Source organism: Pristiophorus japonicus, chromosome 12, assembly GCF_044704955.1.
Source record: "Pristiophorus japonicus isolate sPriJap1 chromosome 12, sPriJap1.hap1, whole genome shotgun sequence".
Classification (NCBI taxonomy): Eukaryota; Metazoa; Chordata; class Chondrichthyes; family Pristiophoridae; genus Pristiophorus; species Pristiophorus japonicus.
Genome location: NC_091988.1, coordinates 205702374 through 205727017, shown reverse-complemented (window position 1 = coordinate 205727017; position 24644 = coordinate 205702374). Strand labels below are relative to the sequence as shown.

General features: G+C 48.5%; 1 protein-coding gene across 1 annotated transcript in view; it reads right to left on the bottom strand.

Moving 5' to 3' along the window:
- Positions 1 to 24644, bottom strand: part of chd6 (chromodomain helicase DNA binding protein 6) — a 237136-nt gene that overhangs the window by 2796 nt on the left and 209696 nt on the right. Inside the window, exons 29-37 of the mRNA XM_070894909.1 lie at positions 22752 to 22971; positions 21812 to 22017; positions 16189 to 17745; positions 12038 to 12192; positions 11273 to 11494; positions 5581 to 6012; positions 3216 to 3404; positions 2588 to 2728; positions 1169 to 1273 (exon numbers count right to left, since the gene is read on the bottom strand). Coding sequence (XP_070751010.1) covers positions 1169 to 1273; positions 2588 to 2728; positions 3216 to 3404; positions 5581 to 6012; positions 11273 to 11494; positions 12038 to 12192; positions 16189 to 17745; positions 21812 to 22017; positions 22752 to 22971 — 3227 coding nt within the window. The remainder of the gene's footprint in view (positions 1 to 1168; positions 1274 to 2587; positions 2729 to 3215; positions 3405 to 5580; positions 6013 to 11272; positions 11495 to 12037; positions 12193 to 16188; positions 17746 to 21811; positions 22018 to 22751; positions 22972 to 24644) is intronic.

Genomic DNA, 24644 nt, shown 5'->3' with positions numbered 1-24644 from the left:
AGCTCTGGCACTGGGCCTCACAGGACCGAGCTCTGGCACTGGGGGGCCACTGGACCGAGCTCTGGCACCGGGCCTCACCGGACCGAACTCTGGCACCGGGCCTCACCGGACCGAGCTCTGGCACCGGGCCTCACCGGACCGAGCTCTGGCAATGGAGCTCACTGGACTGAGCTCTGGCACCAGGCCTCACTGGACCGAGCTCTGGCACTGGGGCTCACTGGACCGAGCTTTGGTACTGGGGCTCACTGGACTGAGCTCTGGCACCGGGCCTCACTGGACCGAGCTCTGGCACTGGGGCTCACTGGACCGAGCTTTGGTACTGGGGCTCACTGGACTGAGCTTTTGGCACTGGGGCTCACTGGACCGAGCTTTGGTACTGGGGCTCACTGGACTGAGCTCTGGCACCGGGCCTCACTGGACCGAGCTCTGGGACTGGACCGAGCTCTGGCACTGGGGCTCACTGGACCGAGCTCTGGGACTGGACCGAGCTCTGGCACTGGGGCTCACTGGACCGAGCTCTGGCACTGGGGCTACTGGACCAAGCTCTGGCACTGGGGCTCACTGGACCGAGCTCTGGCACTGGGGCTACTGGACCGAGGTCTGGCACTGGGGCTCACTGGACTGAGCTCTGTCCCCTGACTTCACTAGGCTTTCCTGTCCCTAGATTGTGCTAGTTATAGGAACAGAGGAATATAGGAACAGGAGGAGGCCAGTGAGCCCCCCCCCCCGAGCCTGTTCCGCCATTCAATGAGATCATGGCTGATCTCTGACCTAACTCCATATACCCGCCTGTGGCCCGTATCCCTCAACACCTCTGGTTAACAGAAAGCTATCAATCTCAGGTTTAAAATTAACAATTGATCTAGCACCAGTTGCCATTTGCAGCAGAGAGTTCTAAACTTCCACCACCCTTTGTGTGTAGAAGTGTTCCCAAGTTTCACTCCTGAAAGGTCTGGCTCCAAATTGTAAAGACATTTTTTTTAATGCGACTCCAACTCGGAGCAGTTAACTCCGCAGAGTCAAGTCTAAAAACTTGCTGCTCTAATGGTTCGATACCGCACCTTGCAAACTATCCAAGCTTTTAACACCCAGCTACATTAAAAAGCAACAAATGGGTGAGTGTGTGCCTCTGGCCCCAGGATTTGTTTTACAAGGCACGAGTACTTACCGAATGCTTCACAATTTCTGCCCATTCTGGTGCAACAGCATACTCAGGGTTTGCATCCAGCCACCTCGCCAGTTCCTTTATCAGCGGTGCCATCGCTCCCCCGAGCTGGAGAGCCACAATACAACAAACAGCTTTTAAGGACAAACTGGTGCTTACATAAACACCCTCACCTTGTCCCAAAGCACTTCACAGTTGATGGAATTACTTTTGAAGCACAGTCATTGTCCTTGTGTGGGCAAATGGTCATTTGTGCACAGCACGATCTCACAAGCAACAAAATGAGATAAATGGCCAGTGAATCTGCTTTTTTTCGCGATGTTGGTTGAGGGATGAATATTGGCCAGGACACCAAGGAGAACTTACCCGCTCTTCTTCAAAATAGTGGCCGTGGGTTCTTCTACATCTACCTGAACAGGCAGACGGGGCCTCAGCTTACCCATCTCACCCACAAGACGGCACCTCCGACCATGCAGCGCTCCTTCAGTACTGCACTGGCGTGTCAGTCATGATTTTGTGCTCAAGTCTCTGGAATGGGACTGTGAACCTACAAGCTTCTGAATCAGAGGCAAGAGTGCTACCCACTGAGCCAAATAGTGTAACATACCCGCTCCGCCCCTCACAAAAACAAATGCTGCAATATTGTAACCCAACCCCTTTGCTGTGACAAAAGATATCCCATTTGTGGTATATAAATGCGTGTCAGCTGGCTATTTGAACACAAAGGGCATCATCGCCCTCTGATATAAACATCGCCCTCTGATATAAACACCAGAACTGCCCGGCTCTTTGAATAGCGCCATGGAATCTTATACATTTCATCTGAAAGATGGCACCTCTGACAGTGCAGCACTCCACCAGTACTGCATTGAAGCGTCAGCCTGGATTATGTTCTCTTGAACTGGGCTGATAATGCTTCCACGGAGCTAAAGTCAACCCTTATTGGAATTCAGGCCAATGGGAACCCTTCGGAACATGGCGGGTACCCAGAAAGAGAAAGCGTGAATTCAGGTAACGTTTTCAGAATGATTTCACATGTTGTTGCAAGGTCGAGAAGCTGTTCCTACCCTTTAGCCCACCTGTACTTGCACCTTATTCTGCCGAGGACAGTCAGACAGCCATGCTCAGAGCTGCAGTGCCCGCTCGGAGGCACTGGGCAGTGGCCAGGCAGGACCACCTCGGCCGACTGAAGGATGTGCTAAGGCCTCCACAGCTCACTGAAGCTCTGGCAAGGGGAGCCACACAGCTGCATTGTGTCCTCAAGTGCTCAGGCCCCAACTCCTGCCCCAGTGGGGACTGCAGCTTTAAATTACAGAACCAACTCCATCACGTTGAGTTCATTCTTATTTTACACCCGATATAACCATTCAAACGGGCGAATCCTGACGAATGACCTCGCTCCCCCCACACACACGATCTTACCTTTCGACCGCTTCCCTTGTGGACGACAGGTACCCTCTCCTCCCCGGTCAGCGTGTTGATGTCCAGTTTGCTGGGATCCTTGCAGCGATGCCTCCTCTGTTTGGGCCGCTCCGAAAGCCCGTGTAAAATTGCCGTACAATTCTGCCACAGAAACAGATCAATGAGATAATCTAGCCTTACTTTGGGCAGGGAGGAAAGGGTGTGGAAGAGGCAGAAAACATCACGTAGCTTTGAACAAAACACCTATTGCAACAGTGTTTAGGTGCACTGCACACATTTGTTCCTCTACATACAACAGTATCACACACAAATAAAGTCTCCGAGATGAATCCTGTTCGTCCCTGATCTATTTTACACCCCTCCCTGGGCGATATCCTCAGAGGCTGAGCTTTCAACCAGAATGATCCGGCACTCAAAGTCTCCTCCCAAATGTTTGGCTTGCTGCCTCTCTCACCTCCTTCAAAAACCTTCCCAGAACTTACCTCTGACCACTGCCTTCAATTCCTGGGTGGGTGTCCACTGCTGCCCCTATAAAGTGCCATTTACATGAAGGAGCTGCAGAAAAAGGTGATGTTATTTCTCTCAGATTTCCCCTGCCTTCCTCTCCCAGGATGCTGACTATACTTACAGGGGCCAGGTTGGACACATCCATGGTGTACGTGGGGTGCTGCCTCAGCCACTCCATCAGACTCTTGTTTTTCTGCTCTTCCTCGGTCGCCAGTCGCTGCTTGCCCTGGGGGAGTTTAATCATCATGCTGGACACACTGTCGGCAGACCGAGCCGCCCCAGAGAAAAGCTGCTTCGACAGGTCCACCTCCTTCATTGAAAAGAAAATCCAATATCATAGAATCGTATTGGACCCATCGCACGGCACTGTACGTACCCATCATGCCTGTGCTAGCTCTTTGAAAGAGCTTTCTAATTAGTCCCACTCCCCTCCCCCTATAGATCTGCAAACTTTCCTCCTTCAAGTTCATTCCTTAATGATTTAATTTTTCTTAAAGGTGGAAGCGCCCAATTAGAGGAAGATATTGTGGGGAAAACTAGGGATCATAAATCAGATAGTCACAATAAATCCAATAGGTAATTCAGGAGAAACTTCTTCACCCAGAGAGCAGTGAGAATGTGGAACTCGCTCCCACAGGGAGGGGTTGAGGTGAAGCAGAAGGGAAGAAAGAAAGAAGAAAGGAGGAAACAAAATTTGCATTTATATAACGCCTTTCACGACCAATGAAGTACTTTTGGAGTGTAGTCATTGTTGTAATGTGGGAAACGCTTCAGCCAATTTGCGCACAGCAAGCTCCCACAAACAGCAATGTGATATTGACCCGATAATCTGTTTTAGTGATGTTGGTTGAGGGATAAATATTGGCCCCAGGACACTGAGGATAACTCTCCTGCTCTTCTTCAAAATAGTGCCATGGGATCTTTTATATCCACCTGAGGGGGGCAGACGGGCCCTCGGTTTAACGTCACATCCGAAAGACGGCACCTCCGACAGTGCGGCGCTCACTCAGCCTAGATTTTTGTGCTCAAGTCCCTGGATTGGAGCTTGAACCCACAACTTCTGACTCAAGAGGTGAGGGTGCTGCCCACTGAGTCACAGCTGACATGGTGAGAGAAGGCTCGTGTGGAGCATAAAACAGTGCAGTTGGGCCGAATGTCTAGTTCTATACCATTCTAAGTATTTATCCAATTCCCTTTTGAAAGTTATTGTTGAATGTGTTTCTATCGCCCTGTTCTATCAAACACACTGCCCCAAGGCCTCTGGTTTACTGTATAGTCCCATCCATCACCAAACATGCCCTTGACCTCTGGAATACTCTTCCTAAACCCTTTCCCAGCTCGTTTCTCCTCAAAACCTACAGCTTGCCATGTTTTTGATTGCCTTACCTACAGCTTCCTGCACCATTCGCCTGTAAAGTGCCTCGGGACATCAGTTACAAGGAAGCAGTTTATAAAGAGGGAAATTGTTCAGTGGTGATGTCCTGGTACAGGTCTGTCACTGATGCCGCGATGAATTATGATGAATTAAGATTAACACAGAAAGCACATTACACAGATTTAAACATATGTTGGCGTGTATGGTATATTCTAGTGTATTGGCAGGAGATAGGCATGCCTAGTGACAATACTAACACACTAAACATAGAATTACAACACAGAAACAGGCCGTTCAACCCAACCAGTCCATGTTGATGTTTGTTCCCCACAGGAGCAGGATCCTAATCCCATGTGCCCGCTGCTTCCATGTTGCTTTATTTCCCTTTCCTTTAACTACCCATCTAACCTACTCAAATACTGACATGGTCAATGCTTCAATCACTAACCCTGCTACTGTATGCCACAGCTGCACAAGCCTCTGTGTAAAACGCTTTCTCCTGTTCTTTGTCCTAAATTTCTCACATTTAATCTTACGTCCATGTCCTCTTGTTTTAGACCCTCAATCACTACAAACAAACTGTTTTCATCTACTCTATCCCATTCCTTTATAATTTTAAACATCTCTATCGTATCACCCCGTAATCTCCTCTGTTTGGACACCTCCCCCACCCCCATAAAAATGGCACTGGGGAAAATCTATTTCACAACCCTACACAATCTGCACCCAGGCCCAGTCTGTCACTCATATGCAACAAGAGAAGCAGAGGGCCGAGTATCTGAGATGTGGAAGGTCTTCATCTCCGCTACCAGAGGGAGCTTCTACACACCTTACCGAGGGTGGGCCTTAAACAGAAAATACAGCTCGGGGGGTGGGGGTGGAAATTGCCCCATTACCAGGGCGGAACAAATAAGCTGGAATTTATTTAGATTCTGGTTCTGAATTATTTCAAGGGGTTTAAGGTTATTACACCAGCGGCACATCTCAAACACACCATCCAAACTCAACATGAATTCAGACAGAAATGGGAAGGAAAACCAGACACAATCACAGGTGGCAGAGTGCAAGAGCATGCGTTACCAATCACGCCATGCTGCTCTTGCCTACGTACCAGGTTCTCTGGTTTTTTCTCCTTCATGAAGAGGATGTCCACTCCTTCGACGTTCTTTCTCCGCCCTCTCCTCCTCCTCGACGTGTCGTCCCCTCTAAAGGCGCCGTTGATCACCTGTCCCGTGACTGGATGGACGAGGCCTGCCTGCAGGATCCCGGCCATGTCTGCCCTGAAAGCAGTCGAGGGATCCAGCGCTCCCAGCTTTGGCGTGCTTGTACTGATAATGACCGGCACTGAACCAGACGCCTCTTCAGACGCTTTTGAGAGGTCCATGGCAGTCTCTTGCCACCCATTCAAAATTATCGGAGGGCGAGTGAGAGATGAGGCAACCTCCTCCACGCTCTTCCTCTTCGCACCTCGGTCTGTCTCAAACTCGTATTTCCGTCTCCTTCTCCTCTGATCCCTCGGGAACGTTAATGCAAGTAAGCTCTCCTACTTTCCAAACAGAATGGCATTGAGTCAGCAACACTCGAGACAGATTTATTGGGAAAATAAAACACACACAGGAGTTGTACACAAACTAGACCAAGAGATGAAAACCACTTCATGGTGGGATTCCTACATGGTCTAGAGCAGAGGTTCCCAAACTTTACTTAATGCGTACCCCCCTTCCAGATCTACCAGCTGCCCACGCACCCCTATCACCATACAGATGTTAGACTGAACAGTTGCTGGTCAACTGAAACCACGCTGTAGGGCAGCGACTGGAGGTGCGAAATCTGTACGTCATCATCTGTGTTCTCATTGGTACATCTTAAAACAAATTAACTACTTTATATAACAAATTCCCACTTTGTCTGAGTAGCCTATTATAAAAATGCAATAAATTAATAAAATAAAGAATAAATAAAATCCACCATTGGACACTTTCTCCCGTGTCCCCCCCCCACCCCAAGAGATGTCTCGCGTACCAGTTTGGGAACCCTTGGTCTACAACAAGGGGTACAGCCATCAGAAATGGGACAGTGGAGCAAGGTGTAACCCACCTCCCATTCACCCTCTGGGCCTCCATTCATACCCTGCAGAGTTGTGGGATGTTGACACAGCTGGGACTCAGTGCTGTTCCTACTCCTTTTGTTGCTCTCCAAAAAGGCAATGGAATGCTATCGGAGGCCATGGAATCCCAGATTCCGATTGGGAAATCTAGTCGGTGTGGTTCAGTGAACTTACCCAGGGTTATATACAATCAGTGCTTCGGGTTTGGAGCACACTCCAAAGCAGTGACACTCCTTTTTGGTTTTGAGAAATGTACTGGAACGTGTTTGGTGAGTGTCACTTCAAACAGTTCGCAATCGATCCACATTAAACCTCACCCAAAACAGCTCAGGTTTAACTGGGTTCACAATCGATCCACACTCAAGCTCACCCAAAACTGCCCTCAATATGGCAGTCCTGCTCCAACAACTCATACTCACACAGCACCTTGAACAATAAAACCTCCCAGGCACTTCACCAATGGGGGGGAAACAGGGCAGAAGGCTGGACATAAGCAATGGAGGGGGAATCTAGGACACGTGGCCAACAGTTTGGTGGAGGAGATGGTTATTCAGAGGGTGAGAGGGGCGAGACTTAGGGAGAGGGGCTGAGGTTCTACATCAATGGGGAGGGGCAAAGGGAATGAAGCAAAACGCAGAGTCAGAAGGTTCACAGATAGAATGGGCTGGGCCTAGGGTGTGGACGCATTTGAAGATGAGGATACTAAATTTAATATGTTGGGGGACAGGATCCTGTGTTGTCAACTTTGTCAAGGAGGACAGCAATGTTATTGTACAATCAAACGGTTAGGAGGGGAATTCAATCAGTGGCAGGAGAACATAGTTCATGATGGCTGAAAACTGGGGTTCCAGTGTTCCTGATGGTCAGTTGGAGGAAGATACGAATCACCCGTGACCAAGTCAGACAGGTAGTCTTACAACACACAGATGGCTAAGTGGTGTGGAGATAGAGCTGGGGGTCATCAGCATTTCAGTGGAAACTGTGCCCGCGGTTGATGTCACCGGTGGGCAGCAGATTGATGAGGAAGAGGAAGGGGTAAAGGACCGATCCTTGTGGGGGGGGGAGGGGGGGGGGGGGGAAGAGAAACTCCAGCGGTGATAATATGGAGCAGGATGAGAAACAATTGCTGGAATTGCCTGTTTGGATAAGTATGGAATGGTGGCGTAGTGTTACTAAACGAGTAATCCAGAGTAGGTGAGGTTAGCCCGCCATGGCAGTTTGAGAACCTGAACTCAATTTTAAAATATCTGGAAATAAAAATCTGCCATCAGTAAAAGTGGCCATGAAGCTGTCGGATTGTCGTAAAACCCCATCGGATTCACTGATGTCCCTCGGGAAAGGAAACCTGCCGTCCTTACCCGGTCTGGGCCTATACGTGACTCTAGTTCCACACGAACTGTCTTCTGAAGTGGCCCAGCGAGACACTCAGTTCTATTAAACTGCTACAACTATTCAAGGCGGCGGCCCACCACCATCTTCTCAGGGCAACTACGGATGGGCAATATATGCCAGGTCCCATGGAGTTAGACAATGGAGCAGGACGGCACGGTTGACTGTATCAAAGGCTGTGGAGAGGCGGAAGTCGTCGAGGAGGGATATGGTGCCACAGTTACTGCCGCGGCTGTGATTCGGGCCGTTCAGGGACGTGAGAAAGGCAGAAACCACACCGGAGGGATTCAAACAGGAAATGAGCACAGAGCTGGGTTCGAAAACCTCAGTGAGGAAAGGAACCTGGGGGCAGTACCTGCAGAGACATGATTGGTCAAGGTTTTGAGGAGGGGATGATAACAGGTGGTTTGAAAGGAAGGGTGACATTTCCCGAAGAAAGTGGAGCCATTTAATCCTCAGCCTGCAATAGGGTGACGGGGAGGGGGGGGAGAAATTGCAAAGTGATAGGGAACAGGGTTAAAGTGAATGGGGAGCGAGCGGCCAAGTATCAGATGGTTGAAGGCTGCGATTGCACGGTAAGCAGAGATGCTGTAAATTCACAATGCATCTCTTTACCTTATATCCTTCTCTCTAGGCTGTATGGCAGCACAATTCATCGCCAAACTGAAGGGAGGTATGGTAATCTCCACCCACGCACGGTGACTCAGCATTGCAGTTGTGATTCCAGAGAAAATCCTACAATTATCTCATTGCCTCATTTAAGAAAATACATCTCATCTCATTAAAAAATAAGGTTAATGCTAGAACAAATGATATATCGGGGGCGGGGGTTGGAGCAGGGAAGATTGATAAGGAATCAAATCAGCATCATAACTCATTGACCTGCTCACGTCAGGGTCCAGGAAAGTGGAAGTAGATTCAATACTGACTTTCAAAAGGAAATTAGATAAATAGTGGAAGGGGAAATAATTGGCTGGGCTCTGGGGAAAGAGCAGGGGTGTGGGTCTGAATGGATCGCTCATTCAAAGAGCCGGAACAGGCACGATGGGCTGAATGGGTTCCTTCTGTGCTGTATGTTCACCATACGTGTAGTGCAGTTAATCTACTCCCAGCAATGTCAATGACACCATGAACAAGATTTAGTGTTAAATCCAAGGAAGAGGCATATAAATTGGCCAGAAAAAGCAGCAAACCTGAGGACTGGGAGAAATTTAGAATTCAGCAGAGGAGGACTAAGGGTTTAATTAGGAGGGGGGAAATAGAGTATGAGAGTAAGCTTGCAGGGAACATAAAAACTGACTGCAAAAGCTTCTACAGTTATGGGAAGAGAAAAAGATTAGTGAAGACTAATGTCTGTCCCTTGCAGTCAGAATCAGGTGAATTCATAATGGGGAACAAGGAAATGGCAGACCAATTTTGCAAATACTTTGGTTCTGTCTTCACTAAGGAAGACACAAATAACCTCCTGAAAATACTAGGGGACCGAGGGTCTAGCGAGAAGGAGGAACTGAGGGAAGTCCTTATTAGTCAGGAAATGGTGTTAGGGAAATTGATGGGATTGAAGGTGGATAAATCCCCAGGGCCTGATAGTCTGCACCCCAGAGTACTTAAGGAAGTGGCTCTAGAAATAGTGGATGCATTGATGGTCATTTTCCAACATTCCATGGACTCTGGATCAGTTCCTATGGATTGGAGGGTAGCTAATGTAACCCCACTTTTTAAAAAAGGAGGGAGAGAGAAAACAGGGAATTATAGACCGGTCAGCCTGACATCGGTAGTGGGGGAAAATGCTGGAATCAATTATTAAAGATGTAATAGCAGTGCATTTGGAAAGCAGTGACAGGATCGGTTCAAGTCAGCATGGATTTCTGAAAGGGAAATCATGCTTGACAAATCTAGAATTTTTTGAGGATGTAACGAGTAGAGTGGATAAGGGTGAGCCAGTGGATGTGGTGTATTTGGACTTTCAAAAGGCTTTTGACAAGGTCCACACAAGAGATTTGTGTGCAAAATTAAGGCACATGGGATTGGGGTAATGTGTTGACGTGGATAGAGAACTGGTTGGCAGACAGGAAGCAAAGAGTGGGAATAAACGGGTCCTTTTCAGAATGGCAGGCAGTGACTAGTGGGGTACCGCAAGGTTCAGTGCTGGGACCCCAGCTATTTACAATATATATTAATGATTTAGATGAAGGAATTGAATGTAATATCTCCAAGTTTGCAGATGACACTAAGCTGGGTGGCAGTGTAAGCTGTGAGGAGGATGCTAAGAGGCTGCAGGGTGACTTGGACAGGTTAGGTGAGTGGGCAAATACATGGCAGATGCAGTATAATGTGGATAAGTGTGAGGTTATCCACTTTGGTGGCAAAAACAGCAAGGCAGATCTGAATGGTGACAGATTAGTAAAAGGGGTGGTGCAACGAGACCTGGGTGTCATGGTACATCAGTCATTGCAAATAGGCATGCAGGTACAGCAGGCAGTTAAGAAAGCAAATGGCATGCTGGCCTTCATAGCGAAAGGATTTGAATATAGGAGCAGGGAGGTCTTGCTGCAGTTGTACAGGGCCTTGGTGAGACCACACCTGGAGTATTGTGTACAGTTTTAGTCTCCTAATCTGAGGAAGGGCATTCTTGCTATTGAGGGAGTGCAGCGAAGGTTCACCAGACTGATTCCCGGGATGGCAGGACTGACATATGAAGAAAGACTGGATCGACTAGGCTTATATTCACTGGAATTTAGAAGAATGGGAGGGGATCTCATAGAAGCATATAAAATTCTGACGGGATTGGACAGGTTAGATGCAGGAAGAATGTTGGGGAAGTCCAGAACCAGGGGTCACATTCTATGGATAAGGGGTAAGCCATTTAGGACTGAGATGAGGAGAAACTTCTTCACTCAAGAGAATTGTGAACCTGTGGAATTCTCTACCACAGAAAGTCGTTGAGTCCAGTTCATTGGACATATTCAAAAGGGAGTTAGATGTGGCCCTTAAGGCTAAAGGGATCAAGGGGTATAGAGTGAAAGCAGGAAAGGGGTACTGAGGTTGCATGATCAGCCATGATCATATTGAATGGTGGTGCAGGCTCGAAGGGCCGAATGGCCAACTCCTGCACCTATTTTCTATGTTTCTATGAGAAGATAGGCAACATGCCCCAGCAAACCTTTAGAATCTCCTCCCTCCCCAATGAAGAGGTGTCTGATCTCTGCTCGGGAGTGTAGCCGCGATGGGGAAGTCGGTGTGGGTTACCCGCGGTAATGAACCCGCCTTGGGCACAATATGGGGCAGAGACAGCCACACGACTTGCCTTTGTGAGCTGATGGGAGGAGACGGCACCGTCGGCAAAGCTGAGGGTGTGTGCGGCCTGCACCGGGACACTGAGGCAGCTCCTCACGTTCAGGCTCTCTGCAGGAGCAGCCATGGAGTACATCACGCCCTGAGGCTCGAGGTTCTGCTGCTGCGCTGACGGCCACTTGCCTTTCAGCACGGCGTGGCAGATGTTGTCGATGCGGTTTATGACAACTCGATCCTGAAAGGAAGAAAATAAAAAAATATAACAGCAGTCAGTGCAAATGTGAAGGTCAGTTACTAGCAGGGAACAAAGTTCAGCTCAGATCAAAGGCAGAATGTTCTCCTGCAGTTCGTGAACAGGAATAAAGAAAGAATTTGCATTTATAAAAGGCCTTTTATGACTTCAGGGTGTTCCCAAAGAGCATAAAAGCCAATAAAGTACTTTTGAAGTGTAGTCACTGTTGTAATGTAAGAAACACGGCAGCCAATGTGCACACAGCAAGCTCCCACAAACAGCAATGAGACAAATACTCAGATAATTTTTAGGTGCTGCTTGAGATATAAATATTGGCCAGGACACCGGGGAGAACTTCGCTGCGCTTCATCGAACGGTGGCCGTTTTACGTCCACCTGGGAGGGCAGACGGGCCTCAGTTTAACGTCGCGTCTGAAAGATGGCACCTCAGTGCAGCACTGAAGTGTCAGCCTAGATTAGGGTAAAATACTAACCCCAACAGCCTGCCGCCTGTACGTGAAGCTGCTGTCTCTTTTCCAGGACTCACCTTTGGCCACTCTGCAGAGGAATAGAGCGTCTTTTCCTGAAGCAGCTGAGCGATGGTTGGTTCGCGGACATCCTGAAGGAAGCTATCCTGGATCTCGTCTTGAACCAGGCTGGTAGAAGTGTTACTCTCCTCATCGAAATTCTTCAGCGGGATAACTGATAAGACCAACATTCTTAGTGTAATAACAATTGGATTTATGCAACAGCAGAGCACAGAGTGTAGCAGCAAAGAGTGGCATTCGTGAGTTTGGTAAGTGGGTGAGTTTTAAGAGTTATTCTCTTTAAACCATTTGGAGGCTGGAGTAAATTGTTAGTGGCAATTGCCAGTAACTTCTAAGTAAGTAGCAGTTTAATTTAAAGAGGAAAAGTTAAATAGTTGGGAATCTTTCAGGTTTAGGCAGAGAAAAAAAAGGTAACTCTCCAGCAGGAGGCAATTAGCAGCTAGTTAAAACCAGTTCTGTAAACGACTGACCAGTAGTGAGTCATCTGACCTAGATATACAGTTTAAAAATAGGCAGCTCGTGCAGAACACGGAGTGCAGCAGCATAGAGTGGCATTCGTGAGTTTGGTAAGTGGGTGAGATTTTAGGGTTATTCTCTTTAAACCATTTGGAGGCTGGAGTAACTTGTTAGTAGCAATTGCCAGTAGCTTCTAAGTAAGTAGCAGTTTAATTTAAAGGGGAAAAGTTAAATAGTTGGGAATCTTTCAGGTTTAGGCAGAGAAAAACAAGGTAACTCTCCAGCAGGAGGCAATTAGCAGCTAGTTAAAACCAGTTCTGTAAACAACTGACAAGTAGTGAGTCATCTGACCTAGATACAGTTTAAAAAGAGGCAGCTCGTGCAGAGCACGGAGCGCAGCAGCAAAGAGTGGTATTCGTGAGTTTGGTAAGTGGGGGTGACAGGTGCTGTTTTGACTTGTTTTTCCTACCAGTGCTGACACTAGAGCGGCTGATAAGGAGTGCGAGAGTAGGAGACGGTGGCCCAGAGACCAGCCCAACCAGCTGCAGACAAAGATAGAGGGGTGCGAAATCGAGAGGTGACGTCACAGCCAAGCTGGTAAGTGGTTGGCTGTTCAACTGGTAAGTATAACTCTCTTTTAGACTGACTTTTAGACTGGTTTAATTGGCAGCGAACTACTAAGTAGTTGTTTGGTATTTAAGTAAAGTTTAGTAAGCAAATTAATTTAAGGGTTAAGTCATGGCAGGAGAGCTCGGACCCGTGTCATGCTCCTCCTGGGCTATGTGGGAAGTCAGGGACACTGCTACTATGTGTGCGGGAAGTGTGTCCAGCTGCAGCTCCTGACAGACCGCATGATGGCACTGGAGCTGCGGATGGATTCACTCTGGAGCATGCGCGATGCTGAGAATGTTGTGGATAGCACATTTAGTGAGTTGGTCACACTGCAGGTAAGGGTTAGGACAGATACTGGATGGGTGACCAAGAGACAAGGCAAGAGCAGGAAGGTAGTGCATGAGTCCCCTGCGGTCATCTCCCTCCAAAACAGATATACCGTTTTGGATACTGTTGGAGGAGATGACTTACCAGGGGAAGGCACCTGCAGCCAGGTTCATGGCACCATAGGTGGCTCTGCTGCACAGAAGGGCGGGAAAAAGAGTGGGAGAGCTATAGTGATAGGGGACTCTATTGTAAGGGGAATAGATAGGAATTTCTGCGGCCGCAACAGAGACTCTAGGATGGTATGTTGCCTCCCTGGTGCAAGGGTCAAGGATGTCTCGGAGCGGCTGTAGAGCATTCTGGAGAGGGAGGGTGAACAGCCAGTTGTCGTGGTACATGTAGGTACCAACGATATAGGTAAGAAGCGGGAAGAGGTCCTACAAGCTGAATTTAGGGAGCTAGGAGTTAAATTAAAAAGTAGGACCTCAAAGGTAGTAATCTCTGGATTGCTACCAGTGCCACGTGCTAATCAGAGCAGAGGGAGCAGGATAGTTAGAATAAATACGTGGCTTGAGCAGTGGTGCAAGAGGGAGGGTTTCAAATTCCTGGGACACTGGAACCAGTTCTGGGGGAAGTGGGACCTGTACAAAAGGGACGGTCTGCACTTGGGCAGGACTGGAACTGATGCCCTGGGGGTAACATTTGCTAATGCAGTTCGGGAGTGTTTAAACTAATATGGCAGGGGGATGGGGACCTATGCAGCGAGACAGGGTGAAGTAATATGGAGTCAGAAACAGATGGCAGAAAGATAAAAAGCAATAGTGGAAGGCTGAGTAAACAAAGGCAAGAAACAAAAATGGCCACACTAAATCATAATTCTAAAAGGACAAAGTGTGTTAAAAACACAAGCCTGAAGGCTTTGTGTCTTAATGCAAGGAGTATCCGCAATAAGGTGGATGAATTAACTGTGCAAATAGATGTTAACAGATATGATGTGATTGGGATTACAGAGACGTGGCTCCAGGATGATCAGGGCTGGGAACTCAACATCCAAGGGTATTCAACATTCAGGAAGGATAGAATAAAAGGAAAAGGAGGTGGGGTAGCATTGCTGGTTAAAGAGGAGATTAATACAATAGTTAGGAAGGACATTAGCTTGGATGATGTGGAATCTATATGGGTAGAGCTGCAGAACACCAAAGGGCAAAAAACGTTAGTGGGAGTTGTGTACAGACCTCCAAACAGTAGTGGTGATGTTGGGGAGGGCATCAAACAGGAAATTAGGGGTGCATGCAATAAAGGTGCAGCAGTTATCATGGGTGACTTTAATATGCACATAGATTGGGCTAACCAAACTGGAAGCAATACGGTGGAGGAGGATTTCCTGGAGTGCATAAGGGATGGTTTTCTAGACCAATATGTCGAGGAACCAACTAGGGGGGAGGCCATCTTAGACTGGGTGTTGTGTAATAAGAGAGGATTAATTAGCAATCTCGTTGTGCGAGGCCCCTTGGGGAAGAGTGACCATAATATGGTGGAATTCTACATTAGGATGGAGAATGAAACAGTTAATTCAGAGACCATGGACCAGAACTTAAAGAAGAGTAACTTTGAAGGTATGAGGCGTGAATTGGCTAGGATAGATTGGCGAATGATGCTTAAGGGGTTGACAGTGGATGGGCAATGGCAGACATTTAGAGACCGCATGGATGAACAGCGAATTCCACAGATTCACAATCCTCAGAGAAGAAATTTCTCAACTCATCCCCGTTTTAAATGGACGGCCTCTTATTCTAAGATCATGCCCTCTAGTTTGAGTCTCCCCCATCAGTGGAAACATCCTCTCTGCATCCACCTTGTCAATCCCCCTCATAACCTTATACGTTTTGATACGATCACCTCTCATTCTTCTGAATTCCAATGAGTAGAGGCCCAACCTACTCAACCTTTCCTCATAAGTCAACCCCCTCATCCCTGGAATCAACCGAGTGAACCTTCTCGGAACTGTCTCCAAAACAAGTATATCTTTTTGTAAATATGGAAACCAAAACTGCACGCAGTATTCCAGGTGTGGCCTCACCAATACCCTGTATAACTGTAGCAAGACTTCCCTGCTTTTATACTCCACCCCCTTTGCAATAAAGACCAAGATACCATTGGCCTTCCTGATCACTTGCTGTACCTTCCATACTATCCTTTTGTGTTTCATGCACAAGGGAGTGAAGGGTTATGGGGAGCGGACAGGGAAGTGGACCTGAGTCCATGATCAGATCAGCCATCATCTTATTGAATGGCGGGGCAGGCTCGAGGGGCCAAATGGCCGACTCATGTTCCTATTTCTTACGTTCTTATGTAGAATGAGGAAACACAGATACAAAATTAAATGGGAGAAATTTAGGACAGAGTGCAGCTAATCATACCTCAATTAGATCACCCCTTAATCTCCTAAACTCGAGGGAATAAAAGCCTAGTCTGTGCAACCTACCCTCATAATTTAACCCTTTTAGCCCCGTTTTCTTTTGATTCCTTTCTGAACCTGTGTCCAGGATTAAGCTGTGCTGCCCCCATGGTTAGTAGCTTGCTAACATGAACTGTAAATGTTCATAGGTGCAAACTCTAAATGTTATTAAAGGCTAGACTAAGTTTAAAGTAAATTTTAAAAGTTTTCCTGTAGAATTTGTATTGAAGGGTCCCTGATAATTGTGATCTGTAATATTCAATCCTTTTTCCCAATTGGAACAGAATGAAAAGCAGTTACCTTCAGGCTGCGAGTTATCTTCCTCAGATTTGTCTTCGGTTTCACACGGACTGTCGTGCTCCTTGCTGCAGTCCTCGAGCAGATGCCTGATTGTCAGCTCCCGCTTTATGGGTATGACTCTGCCATGGAGCGCGGGTGACCCCGGCTCACTCTGCACCGTCTTCACCAGGGAATGAGGAGCTCCGAAGGACTGAGGTCCGCCCGGCGCAGACTGCGCAACAACCGCCTCGAACCGTGCGTGATCCAATTGGGTGCGTGCACTGACCGCACTGCCTGCCTCCTCTCCTGCGCTGCTCTCATTCACGGCTGCAGCCTGCCGTTCAATGCCCATCACTGCTTCCATCAGTTTCAACGCATCGGCAGCCTCCGGATCTCTGACTGTAAGAGCTGAAGAGTTTGGATCAGCCATCTGGATGGTTTCACCCTGCAGTTTGTCTGTGCCATTGGTTGCGGTCTGCATGTGGCCCACGGCCAGATATTTCGCCTGCGTGTTGTAGGTACTTTCAACCATTACGGCCTCGCTATCAGTAACCTCCCCTGAACTCTTAACTTCTGCACATCCATTCTCAGCTTTAACCAGCTCGTGCTGTGCTAGCTCACACTTAGCAATCACACCAAGCACTGTGTCCAACATAGGTTGTACTCCAGCAATACCACACACGGGTGCTACACTGTCCGCCATCTCCTCCGACACAGTCTGCACTTCCAACACACCGTTGGATTTCACCTGCAGAAAGTTGAGACACTTCAGTGTAGTTTGGGTGCCACCAACACACACAGGCTGCAAGCTCCCCATCGGCACAGCTTCTGCAGTGCTGCAAGATTCAAGGATTGGATTTCGTAAACTGTCCACCCCATCAGCCCCTTTGCAGATTCCGCCCAAGTCATTTGTCCCCTTAGACGCAATGTGTGCATTTGGTACACTGCAAAACCCAGCCTGTATGCAATTTACAGCTTCCCAGTCACTCCTCGCCGTCACCGGGTCACACGAGCCAGGTCTAGCTTGGGAAGCATCGCACTTGCTTGCAGGATCAGCGGCACTCTCTTCACTCTTCACTTCCAAACAGACGCTGAGCAATGCTGCCTCTGGGCTCGATTCTTCCAAAGCTTCATCCATCTTCTCCTGCTCAGTGTCGATCTGCTCAATATTGTCCTTCTCCCCAAGAGTGAGCACCGTGGAGGCAGGGGAAGCAGATTGGCTGAGATTGAGTGAGGACTGACTGTAAGGTGCTGGCACATTGTGGAAGTAGGTGCTCCCATTCTGCACATAGTTCCTGTGGGCCTCTCGGAAGGAAAGCTGCAGGTCGTTGAGGATGTAGTAGTCTGTCCGGCTCAGGCCGTGTTTAGCTGTGCCAATCAGCAGGTCCCGGTCGTGCTTACCACACTCCCACCACACCGGCAGGTACAGGCTGGGGCGGCAGAGTTTCAGCCGCTCGTTCAGCTGTGGGTTCCGGAGTACCTGCTCCCGAACTTTCCGCAACAGCTCAATCCGGTACAGAGTCCTTGAAGCTCGTTCCTCCGTGATGGGCTCCACGAAAATGCTCGGATCTGAAGTCTCTGAAACAGTAAAAAAAACCCGGTCAGTTAGCAAATCACACCGTAAATTCACCTCTGTGATTTCACACTGGGTATTTCTAATCAGCCAGATGTGTGACACGGGCAGGAACCCAGCATCATGTTCTGTCTCCAGACTCAATTAGTGAGAAACCCAGAGAGATTGTCCGTCTGATGTAGAGTATGCACACATACTCATTGTACGGACACACCTCACTGACACAAAGACAAGAGAACCGAGGCACAGGTTGGTAACAGCCAAGGTTTAGGGCTTCCCCCCAACCAATGTGTGCTGAAATCTGACCAGCCAAGAATACATAGCTTACCAGTACTGAGTACTGGCATGCATCACACTGCTTATCCAGCCGGGGCCATTTCATTCATTGGCTGGTACGGTTATCCGGTTAAACCAGCCCAGTGATAGGTCAAACCCTCCCGGTCACATCAGTGAGCTAAATTGGCTGGTCAGTCATCAACAGCATTGGAGGACTCCGGGCTTGCCTCCCTGGCTCGGGTTATCACGCTTATCACGTTTGCTGCAGATGATGACTTGGTTCCAATCACCCATCATCAGTCGCAACATCTTGAAGCCAACTTGACCCTACTTACAATTCCATTTTGAAATATTCAGCAGCTTACAAAATACCGCATTGGCACTGAGGACACCGCGATTGTGTTGTGTGGCACTACCACCGTGCTAAATGGGATAGATTCAGAATAGATCTAGCAGCTCAAAACTGGGTATCCATGAGCTGCTGTGGCCATCAGCAACAGAATTGTATTCTACCACAATCTGTAACCTCATGGCCCGGCATATCCCTCACTCAACCATTACCATTAAGCCAGGCGACCAACCCTGCCTCAATGAGGAATGTAGAAGAGCATGCCAGTAGCAGCACCAGGTGTACCTAAAAATGTGTTGCCAACCTGGGGAAGCTGCAACACAGGATTACGTGCATGCTAAGCAGCTTGCTATAGACAGAGCTAAGCGATCCCACAATCAACGAATCAGATTAAAGCTTTGCAGTCCTGTCACATCCAGTCATGAATGGTGGTGGACAATTAAACAATCAGCAGGAGGAGGGGGCTCCATGAATATCCCCATCCTCAATGATGGCAGAGCCCAGCACGTGAGTGCAAAAGTTTTCAACCATCTTCAGCCAGAAGTGTCGTGTGGATTATCCATATTGGCCTCCTCCTGAGGTCCCCACCATCACAGAAGGCAGTCTCCAGCCAATTCGATTCACTCCACGTGATATCAAGAAACGGCTGATCGCACTGGATACAGCAAAGGCTATGGCCCAGACAACATCCCAGCTATTATGCTGAAGACTTGTATTCCAGAATTAGCCGGGATTCTAGCCAAGCTGTTCCAGTGCAGCTACAACACTGACATCTACCGACAATGTGGAAAACTGCCAGGTATGTTGTGTCCACAAAAAGCGGGACAAATCTAATCCTGAAAATTACTACCCCATCAGTCTACTCTCAATCATCAGCAAAGTGATGGAAGGTGTCGTCGACAGTGCTATGAAACAGCACTTACTCACCAATAACCTGCTCACCGATGCCCAGTTTGGGTTCTGCCAGAACCACTCGGCTCCAGACATCTTTACAGCCTTGGTCCAAACATGGACAGAAGAGCTGAATTCCAGAGGTGAGGTGAGAGTGTCTGCCCTTGGCAGCATTAACCGAGTGTGGCATCAAGGAGTCCCAGTAAAATTGAAGTCAATGAGAATCAGGAGAATACTCTCCACTGGCTGGAGTCATACCCTGCACAAAGGAAGATGGTTGTGGTTGTTGGAGGTCAATCATCTCAGCTCAGAACATCGCTGCAGGAGTTCCTCAGGGCAGTGCCCTGGGCCCAACCATCTTCAGCTCCTTCATAAGGTCAGAAGTGGGGATGTTCGCTGATGATTCGCAACTCCTCAGGCAATAAAGCAGTCCATGCCAGCATGCAGAGAGACCTGGACAACATTCAGGCTCGGGCTGATAAATGGCAAGTAACATTCGCGCCACACAAGTGCCAGGCAATGACTATCTCCAACAAGCGAGAGTCTAACCACTGCCCCTTGACATTCAACGGCATTACCATCACTGAATCTCCCACCATCAACATCCTGGGGGTCACCATTGACCAGAAACTTAACTGGTCCAACCACATAAATACTGTGTCTACAAGAGCAGGTCAGAGGCTGGGTATTGTGTGACGAATGTCTCACCTCCTGACTCCCCAAAGCCTTTCCACCATCTACAAGGCACAAGTCAGGAGTGTAATGGAATACTCTCCACTTGCCTGGATTAGTGCAGCTCCAACAACACACAAGAGGCTTGACACCATCCAGGACAAAGCAGCCGCTTGATCGACCCCCCATCCACCATCTTCAACACTCCCTCCCTCCACCACCGGCGCACCGTGGCTGCAGTGTGTACCATCTACAAGATGCACTGCAGCATCTCGCCAAGGCTTCTTCGGCAGCACCTCCCAAAACCACCGAGAAGGACAAGAGCAGCAGGCGCATGGGAACACCACCACCTGAAAGTTCTCCTCCAAGGCACACACCATCCTGACTTGGAAATATATCGGCCGTTCCTTCATGGTCGCTGGGTCACAATCCCAGAACTCCCTCCCTAACAGCACTGTGGGAGCACCTTCACCACACGGACTGCAGCGGTTCAAGGCGGCGGCTCACCACCACCTTCTCAAGGGCAATTAGGGATGGGCAATACATTACTTTTAAAGAGGCTGGGAATCAACTTTGAGGCTTTTTGTTCTGATCAAGCTAAGGGAATGGAACCCTGTCCCCATTTTAGACACCCGGTGTCAGCAGCAAGTACAGCTCCAGTCCAGGGGTTTGACGTGCAATGAAGGATCCTGCTCCACCCTAACAACGTGCCTTCATCTCAAGCCTAGAAGTGTGTCCACGACATGCCATTTCCCCACACAGCCATCCTGCAACCTCTCGAGGGAGAGTGCCTATTTACTGACACTTTTGTTTACCAGTTCAGTAAGGGCCCTAAAGCATTAGGAACTGGATTGCAACTGCCCCAGAATGTCATGCAGAACTACAGCAAGAAGGAGTGGACGTTCATCCCATCAGCTGGATTTGTACACGGGTCCTACTTGAAACAGCAGTGCCTGTTCAGTGTAACAAAACCCTATCTTTCTTTATTCACAGAAATGTAGTGATTATGTTACAGAATCCAGAAAACACAAGTTCAAATCAGTTTGAGAATCTGAATTCAGTTTTCTAGAAAAAACTGGGGAAATAAAAATCTGGGATCAGTAAAAGTGACCATGAAGCTGTTGGATTGTTGTAAAAAAAACAACTGGTTCACTGATGTCCCTTAGGGAAGGAAACCTGCCGTCCTTACCCAGTCTGGGCCTATATGTGACTCCAGTCCCACACCAACGTGGTTGACTGCCTCAAACTTAACTGCCTTCTGAAATGGCCAACCAAGTCACTCAGTTGTGCCCATCACCAGCTTCACAGGGCAACTAGAGACTGGCAATTCATTCGGTATAGCTCAGTTTGGACGGAGGAACCATCTGACTTGATGCAGAATCGCAACACAATGGAATTAAAAAACCGTGCAAGCAGCCTGCACCTGACGAGACAGAGTTCATCACTCATTCTGGTGTGGGTTAGAATCCATCCGGTTTCAAAGACTACATTTCTTCCTCTCAATTTCCCCCCCCACCTTCCCTTAAGGCACAGACTAATGCTAAGGTACGACTGTTAGTCGCTCTCCAGCAGCTTATCCACGTGACCCTGCGAGTGCAGGCATGCCACAGAGACTAAAAAACCAAGCATCCATTCACCTTCCAGCGAGTCATTTGACTCGATCGGAAGCAACAATTGGGAGTGATTTTCCTCCATCCCCACTCTCGGGTCGCTGAGGGTCAATGGTAGCGTCTCTGCCACTGCTCCATCTGGGATCAGCCAACTTAACACAGGGGCAGGAAGAAGCTGGCCCTCTGTCTGACTCAGCCACCCAGGAACCAGGGCTCTGTGAGCGGGATTGAAATTCGACACACCATGGAACAGCAATTTGGCGGAACACTCACCTTCTTTCCTCTGAGGCAGCCGGCACACGTTCCGGCACATCGCCACGAAGCTTCGGAAATACCTCTCCAGGCTCCCATCCGTCTTCCTCTCCAACCTGGCAAAGCTGCGGAACTGGTTCCAGTCAAACAGCTTCTTGTCAGGATCGTACACCACGCCAAATGTCGAGACCACACGATAGAAATCTGTCTGCTCCCTCCGCGTCCACCTAAAAAAATAAAGGGGAAAAAAAACCGTATGCCGATAATGTTTGGACAAGACGAAGAGCACTTCTCATCGGATAATTACCAAATGATTGTGAAACTACAAAGTGCCATTGGGGATTGTCATAGGTCTCCACCTTCCCTACCCACACCCCTCAGCCACAGGAGGAATGGGACAAAGCGGATAGGTCTGCCAGGAGATTGATGGGCTGAATGGCCTCCTCCTGCCCTGTAAAGTTTTGGCTGGTCAACACTCGTGTCTGGACTCGGACAGGAACACTAGCAGAGGACAATGCCTTCAGGACGGGAAATGGGGGAGTGGGGGGAAAACGGTTCCCCCTTCCCGACAATGTACCACTTACTGTAAACTCGCAGAATCTGTACCTCACAGTACGTTCCTGTAACAGGAGCAGATCCAGAAAGAACTTTACTGCTCCGGAAAGTCAGTGTTAGGAATTATTTTATTACAATTTGAAAATTCACTCAAATTATCCAAGTTACCCTGCACACCACATGTAGCTCCATTGTACTGAACAAAGACTGCACTACTTTTAAAGCGAAGGATGTTGCTTATGTTTTTATTGATATCGCTCATTAAGTGCCTTGGGTTTAGCCAGTTAAATGGGCTATATAAATGTAAGTTGTTGCTGTTAATATTCAAGTTTGGGGCGTGGCCTAAATCCATATCAATGTGGTAATCATTTGGACCGCTGCGTTTTTAAGATCCAGAAGCATTTACCGTTGCTGGATTTCCATGGTAACGATGTCCATTTCTGGTACTCTTCCCCAGATCTCATCCTGTGGGTACCAGCGACGTCGGTTATTGCGAGCCAACGATTCCATCCTCACCAGCTCCTTGCGATTGCAGCGCTGGTAGGCTGTGATGAGGCGACGGAGACGAGCTGTGAGCACTGATGCAACTGGCCACTGCGGGCGGTCGATGTCGACACCATCCTGGCCTTCAATGGAAACAATCCATTAATACCGGTCCAGACAATACTGAGCAGGAAATCCAGGTAACTACAACCCATAGTATTCCAGAGTAACAGACAGATTAACCCTTGGAGCATAGAATCTTACAGAACAGAAGGCAGCCATTTGACCTGTCGAGCCTGTGCCGGTACTTTGAAAGAGCTGTCCAATTAAGTCTCTCACACCAGCTTTTCCCCCATAACCCTGAAAATTAGTCCTCTTCAAGTACATGTCCAGCTGCCTTTTTATCTCGGTTATTCTTACAATAATGCAGGGGCAAGCTGTATATTCCATCTGGCTTTTAAAAAATATGTTTCGACTGCCACCACTTAGTTTTTAAACACATTGGGGACAGAGGTTTCCTTACTGCTCGATGAGCAATGACAGGGTGGTAGAGACAAGAACTCCAAGTAACATTATTGCCCTAAAATCAAAACTGTAAAATAAAAGTTGTAATAGTGAGGACAGAAGATAGAATAGGGAAATAGAAACGAGTGGTAAAGAGAGAAAACGGTGCAAAGCAGAATGCTGGGTAAATACTGGCAAAATGTCAACGCAAAGAATGAAGCAGATTTTCCCAAAGTGTTTTTAAAAAAAAAAAAGTTATTCATGTAATTCCATCTGCTTTAAAAGGAGGCTTGATCCAGACACGAGGGAAAAGGGAATAGAGGGGTACGGGGACAGGGTAGGAAGTGGGACGAGGCTGGTCTGGAATATAAACACCAGCACAGTGCAGTCTGGCCGAATGGCCTCTTTCTGTGCTGCAGGTTTGATGCCAGTTGTAAAATGGCAAAGTAGAAGAGAATTAACTGGAGATGTAGACAAGTGGAGACCCACAGGGAACCCACTCCCTTAATACATTCCTATGAAGCAGTCAGAATACACGGTGAAAACTTCTTTGGGTACATTTGCACACATTGGTGTGAGCACAGTAACAATGCAGCGCAAAGCCAGAGTGAGGCTCAACCCAACTCTGGAACAAAGCGAGTTAAGATCCTTCATGGAGCTTCACTCCACTTCGCACCGGAGTCAAGTCACGCCTTGACAATGGATTTGCATTTTCTTGGGTGACATACCAGAAGGCAGCCACCACTGAACGACAGCAGAAAGGTTCCCAGGCATCAGTCACCAGCTTTAGGGGAGCCAGGGTAAGGGAAAGAAGAAACAAATAGGATCTGGAGCCAATAGAGGCACTGGAGAAGGTGCAAAAAAGATCCAGAGGGTTGAAACCAGACTGAGGTTATAACCAATGTCCCCGTAAATCGCAGCTTGCCTGCATGGCCCCGCCTCCCCCGACCCCGCCTCCCCGGCCACGCCTCCCCCAACCCGCGGCCACGCCTCCCCTGACCCCGCCTCTCCGACCTGCCTCCTGCGCAGCCCACCTCCCTCAACACTCGGCCCGTATCCCCCGACCCCCAACCAGCCTCCCCCAATGCTCGGCCCGCCTCTCCCAACCCCCAACCCGCGGCCCGCCTCCTGCGCAGCCTGCTGCCCCCAATGCATGAGCATGGCAACTGCATGTAAAATCCGATGAGCGGACTGCGTGGGTCCTTGCAGATTACTGCACGGCCGTGCGCACGCGCAGCTTAGCGGAAACACTGGTAAACCTTTCAGGAAAGGCTGAACCGGCTGGTGCTCTTCTCTCTACAAAAGTGATGGC